Genomic DNA, 14,537 nt, shown 5'->3' on the forward strand with positions numbered 1-14,537 from the left:
AGAGCCTGGGACAGAGTTATCCGAGACACACTTTGGTGAGAGAAGTGTGGATCGTGGCCAGTGCCTGGGAAGCAGGCTTGTCCCACCTTGGCTTTTCCCCCCATCAAGGAAGGCTCTGCTGATTGGCCATGGTAATTTTACAACTTGATCCAAATCCCGAGCTAAACCAGACCCTTGGAAAAGAGTTCCAGCTCCCCCTCACACAAACTATTTCACCGTCCATGTCTCTTTTCCCCACCAGGACCATGGCCCTCCTGAAGGCAGGGACCCTCTATTGTTTGTCATTGGGGCCCGAGCCTCGGACTGAGCCCACTGCACGGTGGTGCTCGCACGGAGGCAAGTAGAGCAGGCCCAGAGACGTTTGCGACCCCTGTAGATGTCCAGGGACAAGCAGGGTAATGGAGTGTTTGTATCCTGTCTCTGGCCCAGGAAGTAGTGTTTGCTGCATGATGACAGACACGCGCAGAATGGAGTGGAAGGCTCCCCGGCCTCACCTGCAGCCCCGCAGGCGGGCAGAGCCCTTGTGCCAGCACTAATGAAGCGGTACAGGAAACGCCACTGGATAAGGTTCAGCTGTGAACCCTGGCCTCCCAACAGGGAAAAAGAGGGATCCTTTGAAGAAGAAGACAGCTGGGTTTTGGTTTCAAGACCTTAACGCTGCCATCCCTGGATATTCATCTGTCAGTGCACAGGGGACAACATGTGGGGAACAGTTGCGTCCGGTCAGGCCACAGGGAGAAAGGAATAGCTGATCTCCAGGGTAACTGCGAAACCTCCCGTGGCTGAGGGTTCTGCTTCGTGGAGCCAAAAAGAATCGATTTGGTGAGGGTGAGGCCGCGGGTGAGAAGCTGGGCGCCCTGCTGTGAGCTGGGCGGCCCTACCAGGCCACCTTCCCTCTACCCCCTGGCTGCGGAGGACACGGGAGACTTGGGCTTAGGGCCCGAGCTGGTGGGCCAGTATGACGTCATGGCAGAAACGACATCCATGTATCCCATAGTCCCGAATTACCAGAGAATCCGGCCTGCCCCACAGCTCCTCATCTAGGATTCCTGAAATGACTTCAGCTTTTCTCTCATTTCCTTCAGGCCGGGATTTCCTTGCAAGAAAATATTTTCTCATCTTCCCCCGCTCCCCTTCCCTGCCTCTGCCCTCCCCCCTTCCTGACTTTGAGTCGCTGGATTTAACTAGTGGTATTTTCTCTTTTGGGTATTGGGAGGGGGAGGGATTTGTAATCCTTGGTTGAATTTGTTTACTAAGAGTCCTCTAATCTGGGCAAGAGTTTTCGTCTGAGGGGATTTATTGTTCCCACTATAATGGCTTTTAACTCAGCCGAGGTTTATTTAGCAGAATAGGAAGGGAGAAACTTATCTCCTCCCTAATCCCTCTTGAATGTTTACATTGCTCTGCCAAAGTAAATGCTGTGGAAAGTGGCAGCAGGCATTTTCTGTGTAATAGTCAATATGCAGCTGCCAGAGCTGATTGAAACATATTAACATAAGTGATAATACTGTCATAGAAGTGAAAAGTTAAGTTGCTTATCAGTATATTTTGATAAGCTACTTAAATTTTACAGTAGCATGTGCTGGCTTCAGACGGTCGTTCCTGATGGAGAACTGTGCACTTTATCTGTCCTCTGGATTGCCTCTCACTTCATCTGTTACCCTCGGCAGTACAGCTGGGAGTCAGGGCCGAGTGCTGAGCTCCCCCCGCCCGGTGGGATCAGCGCTCCGCTGCCCGTCCAGCTCTCCCAGGAGCTGACCCTGTGAGCGCAGCAGGGCAGATGCGAGCGGGACAGCAGGGGTTTGGTGCGACAGCCTCCTCGTCTGACCACTTGTCACTTTGGAAAAGTTTCTTACTGGAGAATAAAGCCATTTACATTATGGGACAGAACTTCTGGGCGGAGGGGGTTGGGGGTGGGAGATAGTTCAGCAACAATTCTGTAACCTTAACATGCCTTTGCTCTCAGCCTTTGTTGAGTTGTGTTTGCTCCGTCAACGCTGAGCACCAGTGGTGTGCTGGGCTCCTTGCTTGGCCCCTGGAAGACAGAGTGAAGAAAGATGAGATCCTTCCTTCTCGGTGCACGGTCTGTTAGCAGAACAGACACACCATTGAGTGCCACGTGGTGTGTGGAATGTTATAACGCGAGTATGCATGTGACCCGGGCAGCACAGAGAAGAGGGAATTAGGGCATGAGGGGTGGGGATGGGGAGCGTGCGGGGGACCGTTAGGAGGATGCGTGGAAATCAGCTCGCCTGGACCATGAAGGTCAGAGGGAGAAAAGGGCCCAGTGTATGAAAGCTCGGGCAGGCTTGAGGATGCCTGGCCATTCTCGGAAAGAGGCTGCCGTGAGAGGAGAGGGCACGTGGGGAAGTAGAGCGGGTAGCCAGTCAGGGATTGACAACGAAGAGCCTCCACCGCCGTCTTCAGAGTCCACTGGTGATGGCACCACTGCAGGAACTGGGTCCATGGGCCACTTAGTTGTGCATTTCAGAAAGAATATTCTTGAAGCCCCATGGAGGGTAGAGTGAGGTCAGGACAAGACTGTCCTCAGAGTGAAGGGGCACCATGGTCAGGACCCAGTAGGGGGCAGTGGGGACAGAGAGAGCTTGTCCCGAAGTCAGTCTAGAGGGGGTGCGGTACGGATAGGAAGTTTGGTTTGATGCCACAGTATGATTGGTTTCAGGCTCATGGGGCCTTTGGGACACCTTGCAGGCAGCAGCAGGGGAAGTGTTGTATGTATGAGTGCGTGGCTGTGTGCGTCCAATCATGCGGAACTTGCACAGAAGCTTCCTGGAAAGGGTGGGTGTGGTGGGAGAGGCCTGGAGGGCGATGCAGAGATGGTTCCTGATTGCATAGTCTGCTTTGAATTTCTTCTCTATGAGCCTGTTCTAGCTCTGAGGCATGGGAATAATTTATAATGGACATTCAATCCTCCACCTTACACAAGCAATTTTTTAAAATCCCAGAAATAATTAGCATTCTACCAGTCTGTGTTTTCAGCAGCCTATAACAGGAAGACTCTTTAGGATGTAGAGGAAAAACTGAAATGTACCAGTCTTGAATCAGCTCCTGGTTCAAGTTTTTGACCTGCATACTAATATGTCATGTTTCTCCTCTTCTTTCCCCAGCTATCTTCCCTGGTTCGAAGTATTTTATAAGCTGCTTAACATCTTGGCGGATTATACAACAAAAGGCCAGGTATTTACCTTGTATTTTTCTTTTTAGCAAGTAACTTCAACTTTGTTTATTAAAATAATACGTGCCTTATATTTCACCAGAAGGTTTACCAAAAAGTAGTGCATGCCCATTATAGAAAGTCTGGGGAATTTGGAAATAGAGAAGAAGAGAAAAATCACTCCTGATGTGTTCCCCCTTCCTACCTGAAAATAACAATCGCTAGAATTTTGGTGTGTTTTCTTCCTTTACTTTTTGAGTTAAAGGAATAATAGATAGACCCTTAGCATTCAGAGTTAATCTTCTGATAGATGATAGCTGATACTCCCAAGCAGCCCTGGAAGTTCATGACATTTATTAAATTATAATTTTGCTGAGGCACGAATTTGAACTGCTCACGTCATGCCGCAAAGCTCGATTTGTGTGTAAAACACTTAACTGGCAAGAGACCTGGCCACCTGTGCCAAGTTCCCCTTCCAGTAAGGCTTTATTGTGCACTTCCAGTAATTTTTTTAAGGGTCTGGAAAATTCTTTAAAAAGTTAGCTCTACTTTACTGTACTTTCGGAAGAAATGATATGTGGAAGTGTCTCCCATGGATGTCAGAAGTCTACTGGAGCTGTATTTAGACTTTCATAGCTCAGATTTTTCACGTGCTGTGGTAACAGAAGCATTTCCCCCAGGCTAGTAAAAAGACTGAATATTTTTCATGGGTGCATAGCATTTTATTACGGACCTTAGAAACATTTCCCTGTTGTTGGAGGTTTTTTTTTTTTTTTTAAGTGTATTTATTTATGTTAGAGAGCACGTGCACACGGATGCATGCACAGAGGGGGGAGGGCCAGAGGGAGAGAGAAGGGGAGAGAAGCAGACTCCCCACCAAGTGTGGAGCCCAACCCGGATGCAAGGCTTAGTCTCACAGCCCAGAGACCATGACCCAAGCTGAATCAAGAGTCGGGCACTTAACCGACTGTGCCACCAAGGAACACCTGGTGGGGTATTTTTTTGGAGGGGGGGATTTTTTGGGGGGGGAGGGCGCACTGTTTAAATGTAGCTATTAGCATCATTGAACATAAAGCATCTTCTTCATTTTGGATTATTTCCTTAAGAGGAAAATCTCAGAGGGGCCATTTTTTAGGGCAGTGGACATAAATATTTAAAAGAATTTGCCAAACTGATTTCCAAAAGAATTGTACTGTTTTCTTAAAAGACGCCCTTCCCTAGGAATATATGGGAGCGCTTGGCTGACCATGCTCTCACCAGTATCATTTGTTGAATCTGTTGTTTATTTGACAAGTGAATAGTCTCATTGTTTTAATTACATTTCTTTGATTGCTAATGAGTTGAATATTTGTCCCTATATCTAACTTATTAAATTTACCTTTTTGTAAATGGCCTAAGATCTTTAATTGATGATATATTATTATTAAATGTTACAGAGGTTTTTTTGTCCTCATACTTTCTACAGAACATTAGGTCCATTAAAAAAAGGGGGGGGTATAGTTCAGTAACCTTGGGTTTGGAGAGAGGGAAAGCTGTATTTCGTTTTTGTCTCCTTAAGATTCTTTACCTGGTGGCGCTGAGAAGGTCCTGCCGTGGAGAAATGTGTGTTCCTTAGTGCTTACCGTCTTATTTGGTCCCAAGCCCTTTTTATTCCACGACAAATATTAAAATTCTGAGATACTAATGTTTCCTAGAACATACTTGAGGAAATGCTGCTTTGGAGAAAAAGTGGAAAATGTGTGTATAATGGAGACATCTTTCCTTCAAGTAAGATTTACTCACTAGCAGTGTATTCCAGAGGCCACAGTAAATGGAAGGAATAACTAATAGAAATGGCTCCCTAGGTCACTACACTCACTCTGAAAGGATGCTTAGATATAAGGGAATTGTGTCATGAAGGAGGTGATTTATTCTTTGAACTGATTTATTCTTTGATGAATGAATTCAGAGGCTACCTTGGGTCTGTTCATCGATTGATGTTCACAATTCACTTTAGTCAAACATTCAGGTTTTCACTCAATTTGAAAGATACCTTTAGTAAATAGAATTGTATCACATGTAGGCTCTTAACAGTCTTGGAATTGGAGATTGGCTCACATATTTTTTTCTTCCATATTAATGCTCCAGTCAAAACACATTAGACTTTTAAACACTTGTCTTGTGGTATAGAAAAGGTTGGGTTTGTACACCCAGTGCGTAGGGGAATTAGGATTATTGCCCTGGGAAATTGGTGTATCAGTCCTCTGGGCCATTGCCCCAGGAAGGACCCTGCCTCTTGAAGTGTTGAGTTGTAATCAGTGATGTGTTTTAGTGGAGTCTGTTTCCACTGTCCCCAGTACTCTTTCTATTAAATTTTTTTCTGGTTAAAGGAATTATGACACTAATGATAGGAAATCTGTCTACAATTGGCTTACTTGTTGGCAAGGTGTGAGTCATTAGATTAGAACAATAAAAGCTCTGTTTTTATTTTTCTGTTGTTTATATAAAAGCTTTTATTAAACAGAATCCCCTCCCCAAGTCCAAAAGTCTTTGGGCATGGTAGGCTTCAACTGGGGGGCTTGGGGGTGGATAGTGACCATGACAGCTCAGAGTGGAGTGTTGGAGCCTAAGACACAGGATAGGGGTGTCTGTTTGGGTCATTGATCTACCACGGTTATCAGACCCTGGATCGGGCATTGAGGGCATCCCTATGAAAGAGTTGGCAGGGGTTGAAGAGGGCATCCGAGCTGGAGAGCAGACTGGCTGAGGGTGTCAGAGCCCAAGAGGACGAAGTGGTCGTTCATGTGCGTGCAGTAGTAGTGGCAGTGGCTTGGCAGCAAATATCTGAACCCTAGGAGGACCTAGAAGGATCCACAAGGGAGAGGGGGAAGCAGCGGTCCAGCACTGGGGTGTTGGATCCTAGGGTAGAAAGGGCATTCTTGTTGGAGAGGAGTGGACTGTAGCAGCCTGGCATTGAATATCTGTTCTCAGGCAGGACAAGGAGGGCCCCTGAGTGGATAGGGGCCCTATTGGTATGTAACCAATAAAAAATTGGTTACATACAAATAAATAAATATATTAAGAAAATAGGATTGATTGTCATTTCTATAGAATTTAGTTACAAATATGAAAAGGTAGGAAACTAGAAGGATTCCTATATTGGATTGGAATTAGAGCCATCAGTGTGACCTGGTGACTTTCCAAATATGTGATATAGAAATCAATAAAAATGCATATATTGTGGGTCTCTGTGTGCATAGTATGTTTTCTGGTTCTAACCACTAAAAGAGTCTGGGGTTAGCCATACCCACGTAGCAATGAATGTACCTAGTACGCACATTGTGGTTTCTAAATAACATTCTCCATTAAAAGGAGCCGGGGCTCTCTGAAGAAATGTCTAATTCTAAGGCCATTGCAGGGAAAGTATAAAATGAGCCTGCAATATCTTTTTGTGTCAAAAAATGCTCAGAAGAAGTGCTCAAAGCATGTCAGGGACATGTCAGAAAGACACAGAAGTGAGCTTGAAATGGATAAGGGGTTCCCACTGGTCCAATCTGGGACAATTTGAGCATTAAAACAAATAATGATAGCAAAGATTTATAATCATTGAATAAAACAGGAAACCATATATGCTTACCAATATAAATACATAAATAAGTTCAAAGTTTTGTTGAGGAAGGGGATGTTTACATAAAGTATCACTCCACAAAATGCTTGCTAAACACAACGGGAGAATGAGTACCTTCCCTGTAGAGACTTCAGAAGAATTAATCAAATGATCAAAGTGAACATCACGAGTAGTGGAAAGAATTGAAGTCTGAATCAATAGAAGACATCAGACAATTGGGAATTATTCAACAAAATGGCTGGTCTCACTGTCAAGTGCCTACAAATCTGGGAAAGACTCGGGACCTTTTCCAGACTGATGAAGACCAGAGAATCGTAACTAAAGGCAACATGCGCTTCTGAGCCTGGATGGTTTTGCTCTCCAAGGACATTATGGGCACAGTGGATAAAACTTGAAGGGATCTGAGGATTTGATGGTAATGTTCTGTCAATGTTAATTTCCAGATTTTTTGATGATTAGTTGTGGGTTGTACTGGAGATGGTCCTTTGTGCTTATGGATGATGGAACGTAATGTCAGCAACTCACTTTTAAGTAGTTCGGGAAATACAGAATTGCTTCCTGTAATTGTGTAGCAAAATTAAACGTGTGCACATGCACACACGTTCATTTCCCTGTGAGAAGAGCGAATGATGAGAGTTCAGACTGAAGCAGGTTTTTAATCTGGGCTCATTGACTTTTTTTGCCTTTCTTTTAAATCCACTACCCGCAACTGTTGTGGAGCAGTGGAGAGTTCTCTGGGCTTGAACACAGCGAACCCGCATGTAGCTTCTGGCTGTGCAACTTACTAACTGGCTGATCTGAGCCAAGTTGTTGCACCCTTTGGAGCCTCAGTTTTCAATCTGTGAAGTGGGGTAGTTGTGAGGATCAGACAGATAACAAATGGAAACCCATGGAAGCTCAATGCTGTCCTGTTAGCACAGACCATTCCGCAGGGTGGGAGAAATGGCTTTTGCATAATTCTGTAAGCAGCGTTCTTTTGAGCATTTTAAAAGTGAATCTGTTTTCAATCGAATAGTTTGTACTGCTTTGTATTTCATTCTGTGGCTCCGTTTCACTAATTAAAATGCACAGCCACCATACTGTATTGCATACTGTTGCGTGTAGTTCATTTTAACTTTCCATAATTGGATGCTGCTGTGTGTATCCAGTGAACACTCAATAAAATTAATTGAGGGTAATGATGATGAAGACAAGATCTATAGTGTGATCCTTATTTCTCCCAACCACCCCCGCCCCGTGAGCTAGGCCTGCTTGCATTTAAAAGTTGTTGCTATGGAGTTGAGAGGATAGGTTTGCTGAGAGCTTATGGTATATGAGCCATAAAAGGCGGTCATGGTAGGTGTCTCACTCCGTAGAAAATGTCAGACTTGGTGTGGGAGGATCTAGTTGGCTTTTATATTGAGCCATAAGCAGTGTCTTTTGTCCAACCCTGCTTGAATATCAAGCCTATTTCTGTACGGGGGCCAGCACCTCCCCAGCCCCCTCAGTCATGGGGGCCTCCGGCTTACCGTGTGCCCAGACCTCCCTGCAGGCATCTCACGGAAGGGCTCAGCCTGGCTTTTGTTACTTAGGCCTTTTATTTCTTTCAGGAGAATCAGTGGAATGAGCTTCTTGAAACTCTGCACAAACTTCCCATTCCCGACCCAGGAGTGTCTGTTCATCTCAGCGTGGTAAGTGGGGGCAGAAAATTAGCGATCACCAAGAAACCATTTCATTATTAGCAAGGAGGCAGAGTTAGCGGAACAAGATTGTCTTTTGTTGTCTGCACCTTCCCCAGCCCTCCCTCTGAATACTCTGAAACCTCTGGACTCCAGACAGGCCAGGGAGTTCAATTTCTTCCTTTCTCTGGGATTCCATAAGGAATGGGTCCCAAACGTCCCCAGGCTCCCTTCTTCCTGGTTGCCATCCCATCACAAGCATCTCCTAGATGGCAGGTGCTTGGCTTGGAATGGCCCCTACCTGCCCCATCTGCCCCCATTCTGGGCTCCCTGCCTCCTGTTTTACCCCCCAGCACTGCTGTGCGTGCCTCTTTGCCCATCCTGTTACCCCGAACCTTCAACACCACCTCTCTCCTCTTTACCAAGCCGGCCTACATTCATCCTTCAGAACTCACCTTGGATTTATTTCCAGAGAAATCCTCCCCTTGACCCCCTTCCCCAAGGCTTAGTCAAGGTTTTCTTCTTTGCCCCAAGCATCTTGTACACTTTGCAGTGCTTAGTCATACCACATCTGTTTTCCTCTCTTGGCCACTGGGCTGTACATCCCTCAAGGACAGGGATGGGGAGAGCCTAGCATAGATCCTGGTCTGTAGTAATAATTGTTTCTTTAGACATACATGCTATGTGATATATAGTATGCTGAGTGGAAAATCCTGTGACTGTGAAGCTTCAGTCCTAGCTGTAGTTTTGTCAGTGACCTGAGTGATCTTAATTAAAACCTTTAACCCTGTGGACCTTGAGTTCCTCATTGACGGGATAAGGCATCAAAAGAGGTGTAGGGGATCTTTTTCATATTTCGGGTTCCTGGAATTCTCTAATTCTCTAGGTCAAGCCCTTGTCGCCACCTTCATCAGAATTCTCAGGTGGATACCCTTGGGCCAGCTCTTGATTACCAGGGGCTGTTTTCCCCATGTTGTGGGATCTGAATGTTTTAAAAGTTGCCTTTTTTTTTTTTTAAGATTTTTTTTTTTCTTTTGGGCGCCTGGGTGGCTCAGTGGGTTAAGCCTCTGCCTTTGGCTCAGGTCATGATCTCAGGGTCCTGGGATCAAGTCCCGCATCCCGGGGAGCCTGCTCCCCCCCCTTCTCTGCCTGCCTCTCTGCCTGCTTGTGATCACTCTCTGTCAAATAAATACAATCTTAAAAAATAAAAAGGATTTTATTTGAGAGAGAGACTGCACAAGTGCAGGGTGTAGGGAGGGCCAAGGGTGGGGACAGAGAGAGAGAATCTCAAGCAGACTCCATAGTCAGCATGGAGCCCAGTGAGGGCTTGGTCTCAAGACCCTGAGACCAAGAGTCAGATGCTTAACCCACTGAGCCAGCCAGGCTCCCCCTGAATGTTTAAAAAGTTTTACTGGATGTGAGGGCAGTCTGTGACATCTGTCACCCCGTTGTTCTGGCTGATCTGGCTCCCTAGGCAGGTGTCTCCTTCCTCCCTCACCACTCTGTGTCTGTCCCTCCTGAAGCTATGTGCTCGGTCAAAGAGGACAACCTTCTCCGACAGAGGAGGACTGTTTTTCAGTCAAGGGTATGTGAGTAGCTGTGCTCCCCAGCTAGAACCTGCAGACAAGCTCTCAAGGTCTAGTCGTAGGAGAACGTAGGGCAGTCAAGCTTCCAAGACTCTAGACACATCCAAATGAAGTGTTGAATGTGGCAGTCTGCTTTTTGATAGATAGAGAGAGAGAGATGGTTGGTTGGTTAGATAGATGGAAGGATGGATGGATAGACAGATTTTTAAAATAATAGCAAGTTTTGTCTTTCATTTCACTAGAACCAGGTATAGTGTTGATATTTAGTGATTAGTATCTTGGTATTTAGCCACATAGAAAATGAACATATCTTACAGCATTTTTTTTATGATGAGCAAATTGAAAGCAGTATTACTACTAATAACTAATAATAGATCTTTTATTTATTGAGTTCTTAATTTCTGCCAAGTATGCATCCCCTAACGCTCAAAAGAACTCTACAAAACAGATAGTAGTGTTCTCGTCTTACAGAAGAGGCTGAGAGAGGAAAAGGTACTTGTTCACCCGAAGCTATGTGGCTAATAAGTGAGAAGTTTGGGGTTTTCAAACCCAGGGCTAACTTCCCAGCCTGTGTTCTTTCCGCTAGGCCATGAGTGTTGAAAGAAAGGGGACAAAGAAGGAACTGGTAGAGGTTTTTGCTCATTTCAATAGAGCCTAGGTCGGAAAAGATTCTTGTTGGAGATCTGCTCATAGGGAAGACTGCCTAGATGAAGAAATGAACTTTAAACCTGCCCGGGTCATGGCCAGATAACTAAACAACCTTGCCTTTGTCTCTGTCCCTTTTCCTAAATCAGCTTGATCTCTCTGCTTCAGCCTGTAATGACATCCGACAGGTAGCTGCGGAGCAGCCTGGCTGGGTCACCAGCTGCTGGGGAGGAAGGGCCACTCCTTCCCCTGAGTGGCTGCCAGGCCTCAAGGACAAGCCATCCCAGGGGCAGGAGGAGAAACTGTTGGGGGGAGGAGGTGCAGCTGTTTCGTGCCAGTGGTTCCTAGGAATGTTTCTGACCTCCTCTGGTCCCAGCATTTCATGGGTGATGGAGCAAGACAGAATCTCAAAGGACAGCCTGGGGACGACTTGGTTTTGGAATTGTGATGCCTCACTATTTACAACCCATTGCATCTGTAAAGGCAGATATTTGTTTCTTTCCAATTCGAGAGGAATTCTCTCCATGTTGCATTTCTGATTTTGAAGGCTGAGTCTCATCTAGTTTATAAAGCCTGAAATGTGGAAAGATGGCAGTCCTTGACTTCGTGTCTTCAGAACAGAATATGTCTGTATGTCTGATGTAGGTGATTGAGAAAAACGGAAATGTGTAAACTAGGAGCCGAGCAATAATAATAATTTTCTATTAAAAGATTTTCTATCAAAAGATTATTATTAAAATAATAATTTTCTATTATTAAAAAATAATTTCTATTAAAAGATTTAATTTTCAATTAAAAGATTCTATTAAAAGTGCATGTTAGGCACTTCATGTATGTAATATTATTCTTTATAACAGTTTTGAGGTAGATATTTATGATTCTCATTTACAGTTTCAAAAACTGAGCCTCTGAGCTGTTAAGTGAGGTTACCCGAGATCACGTAGCTAGGAAGTGGTAACTCTGATCCTTGTGTTTTCTCCCTCACTGTCCCAGCCATTACGTTGTCACTCTGTCACCCATGGATGTCCATTACCGAACATTTCCTGGGACTCCCTTCTAGCCATTTCATATAGCAGTTGGTATCTCATGGCATCACATTTAACCTTGTATTTTACTTTTGCTATTTTAATCGCCATTGTTGAATTGAATGGGTTGGTAACCAGTTTTCATGCCACATAATCTCTGCTGTAATATTTCATGGGTGACATTGGGCACAGACCCACAGCTTTTTGGAATGATGCTTTGCAGAGGATTGTGTTTTTTTGTGTTTTTTTTTAAAGTGGTCTTTTCATAATTTTTTTTTTTGTTCTTACTTTTTAGTTTATTTCAGTTGACGTGGCTTTAACTATAGCTTGTTCATAAAAAGCGTAGGGATAGCAATCTGTTACAGTGGGAAGAGCATAGCTGTAGTTCTACAGAACCTGCTTTCAGTTCCTGTCACCTTCAGTTCCTGTGACCTCAGCATCTTAAATCTTAATTTATCCATTTGTAATATGGAGATAATATGTATCCTAAAATTTGTTAGGGAAATTAAAGATAATACTGATACAGATACCTGGCATAAAGCCTTCCATTAGCAGGGCGGTATCTGTTGAATATTAGGCAAGTAGCCTACACTATCGTTGTTATTGTCATTACCGCAGGTGTCCCCAGCTTTTCATTTCAGGAAGTCTATACAACTCATTCTTCTTGAGACCTACTTATTTTGCAATTATCTAAGAACGGAGGGGAGGAGGGACTTCCTGAAATGTCACTTGGGGGTCCAGGTTTGAACTTAGGCCACAGCTAAGCTGACCTTCTCTGCTGCGACCTTTCCTGCCCTTTGCACAATCCCATCTTTAATTGGCCAGCACCAGACTCTTCACTCCCGCTTGCCATTGTCCTCCGAGTCTTCAGGAGCTCCGAGGAGGTGTCATCAGTCCAGCCTGTTGTCATTTAACTCCAGGACATATGCTCGTTACATACATGGGGATGCCTCCTTGAAAGTTCTTTGAACAGGTCAAGTTTTCAGCTCCACTGAGTCTCCTGTTCTCTTCACTGGAGATGACGTTGGAAGTCAGGAGGCTTCTTTTCAGAGCATGCTTAGGGGCAGAATTCTCCACTCTTAACCATCTGTAATGGTCTCGGTGCAGCAGTCCTTCAGCTGGAGCTGTCCTTAACATCACCTGGGCCTTTGGGGCAGATATTGCCTGCAGCTTGTATGGATATAATCTCAGATGCTAAAATGAAATGGCAGGTTTGGTTGGTAAGACCACTGCTGAGGGAACCTAGTGATACTTGGTCCCTCGAGGCCACTTGCCTCATTGAACAATAAATTATGAAGCCTGCAGCTTTCATGTGTTCAGAAGTGTGCAAACATTGTAGGGGAATTTAGCCTTTAACCTCTTTGAGCTGTTCATTTATATCTCCCAAAGAAGTTCATCTCTCATAGAAAAGAATTCCGTCTACCGAACTGGTGATTTAATGTGTCTGGCTGTAACCCAGCATTAGCCAAAGAAAATATTCTGTAGTCATTTCCTGTGAGTGAAACTCTGTTTCCTCATCTGAGTGAGGAACTACCTTCAGATCATTTACCTGATTTCTGAATAACATGCTTGTTGCATATTTTTGCAAAAGTAAATAACATTTGCTTTTCTTTTCCAGCATTCTTATTTTACTGTGCCTGACACTAGAGAACTTCCCAGCATACCTGAGAATGTGAGTACTTGCTGGGGGCGGTGGGGGGGGGGGGATTAAATTTTTATTCTTCTTTGTCTTTATTTACTTTTAAAAGAAAATAAAAGGATGTATTTTCCCATAGTAAAAATAATGCATTGCAAAAGCAAAAACAAATAGGGAATCTTTGAAAAGCAGAGAAACTCTAAAGATAAAGAAGGATCATTACTTCTCAAAGGTAATCACCTATTAACATGTTGATGTCTCATGTTAGTCTCTTTAAAATGTATTTTTTTACATAGTTGAAATCACTGATCACACATGCATTTTTCCATCTCATTCATAGAATCCTGTTTGTTGGCTGTGTAATAGTAACATTTGCTGTGTAGTTGACTTAGCTCTCCCTTCACTGTTGTGCATTTAGGTGGTTTTTAGTTTTTGCTGTTGTAAATAAAATGTTTCTATGTAAAGAACTTCCCTATAAAGATTTATTAGGTTAGATTTACTCAAGGAATTACACTGCATTTCTATATCTACTTTGAAGAGCGTAAAAGAAAGTATTTTGGGGTATAAGTGTAAGGACTGCACTCTCCTCCCCAAAGATTTAAGAGTAAGGAGCATGAGTCTGAGGGAGCAGAGGGTAAGGTTTGGCTTCTGAACAAGCTGAATTGCATATCTGGCCTTAAGACAGATATGGGTTAAAGACAGTGGGTTAAAGCCTCTGCCTTCGGCTCTGGTCATGATCCCAGGGTTCTGGGATCGAGCCCCACATTGGGCTCTCTGCTCGACGGGAAGCCTGCTTCCTCCTTTCTCTCTCTGCCTTCCTCTCTGCCTGCTTGTGATCTCTGTCAAATAAATAAATAAGATCTTAAAAAAAAAAAGACATATTTTTAAGATGTTTTACTCAGAATATAAGTAGTGCTATGCAGAATTAAATATAGATTCAGCACCATGGAGGCCCTGTTTACTTTTTTAAAATTGTGGCAAAATATATATAACATCGAATTTACCATTTTAACCATCTTTTTTTTTTTTAAATTATTTATTTATTTGACAGATAGAGAGTACAAGTAGGCAGAGCAGTAGGCAGAGGGAGAAGCAGACTCCCTGATGAGCAGGGAGTCCGATGTGGGGCTCGATCCCAGGACCCTGGGATCATGACCCAAGCCGAAAGCATTCGCTTAACAGACTGAGCCATCCAGGCGCCCCAC

General features: G+C 44.2%; 1 protein-coding gene across 6 annotated transcripts in view; it reads left to right on the forward strand.

The window, feature by feature from the left end:
* DENND1A (DENN domain containing 1A) overlaps positions 1-14,537 on the forward strand; it is a 496,533-nt gene that overhangs the window by 228,763 nt on the left and 253,233 nt on the right. For all 6 annotated transcript variants that reach the window (XM_059410848.1, XM_059410842.1, XM_059410846.1 and 3 more), the window contains 3 exons: positions 3,129-3,198; positions 8,372-8,452; positions 13,315-13,368. In XM_059410848.1, coding sequence (XP_059266831.1) covers positions 3,129-3,198; positions 8,372-8,452; positions 13,315-13,368 — 205 coding nt within the window. The remainder of the gene's footprint in view (positions 1-3,128; positions 3,199-8,371; positions 8,453-13,314; positions 13,369-14,537) is intronic.

This window comes from Mustela nigripes, chromosome 9, assembly GCF_022355385.1.
Source record: "Mustela nigripes isolate SB6536 chromosome 9, MUSNIG.SB6536, whole genome shotgun sequence".
NCBI lineage: Eukaryota > Metazoa > Chordata > Mammalia > Carnivora > Mustelidae > Mustela > Mustela nigripes.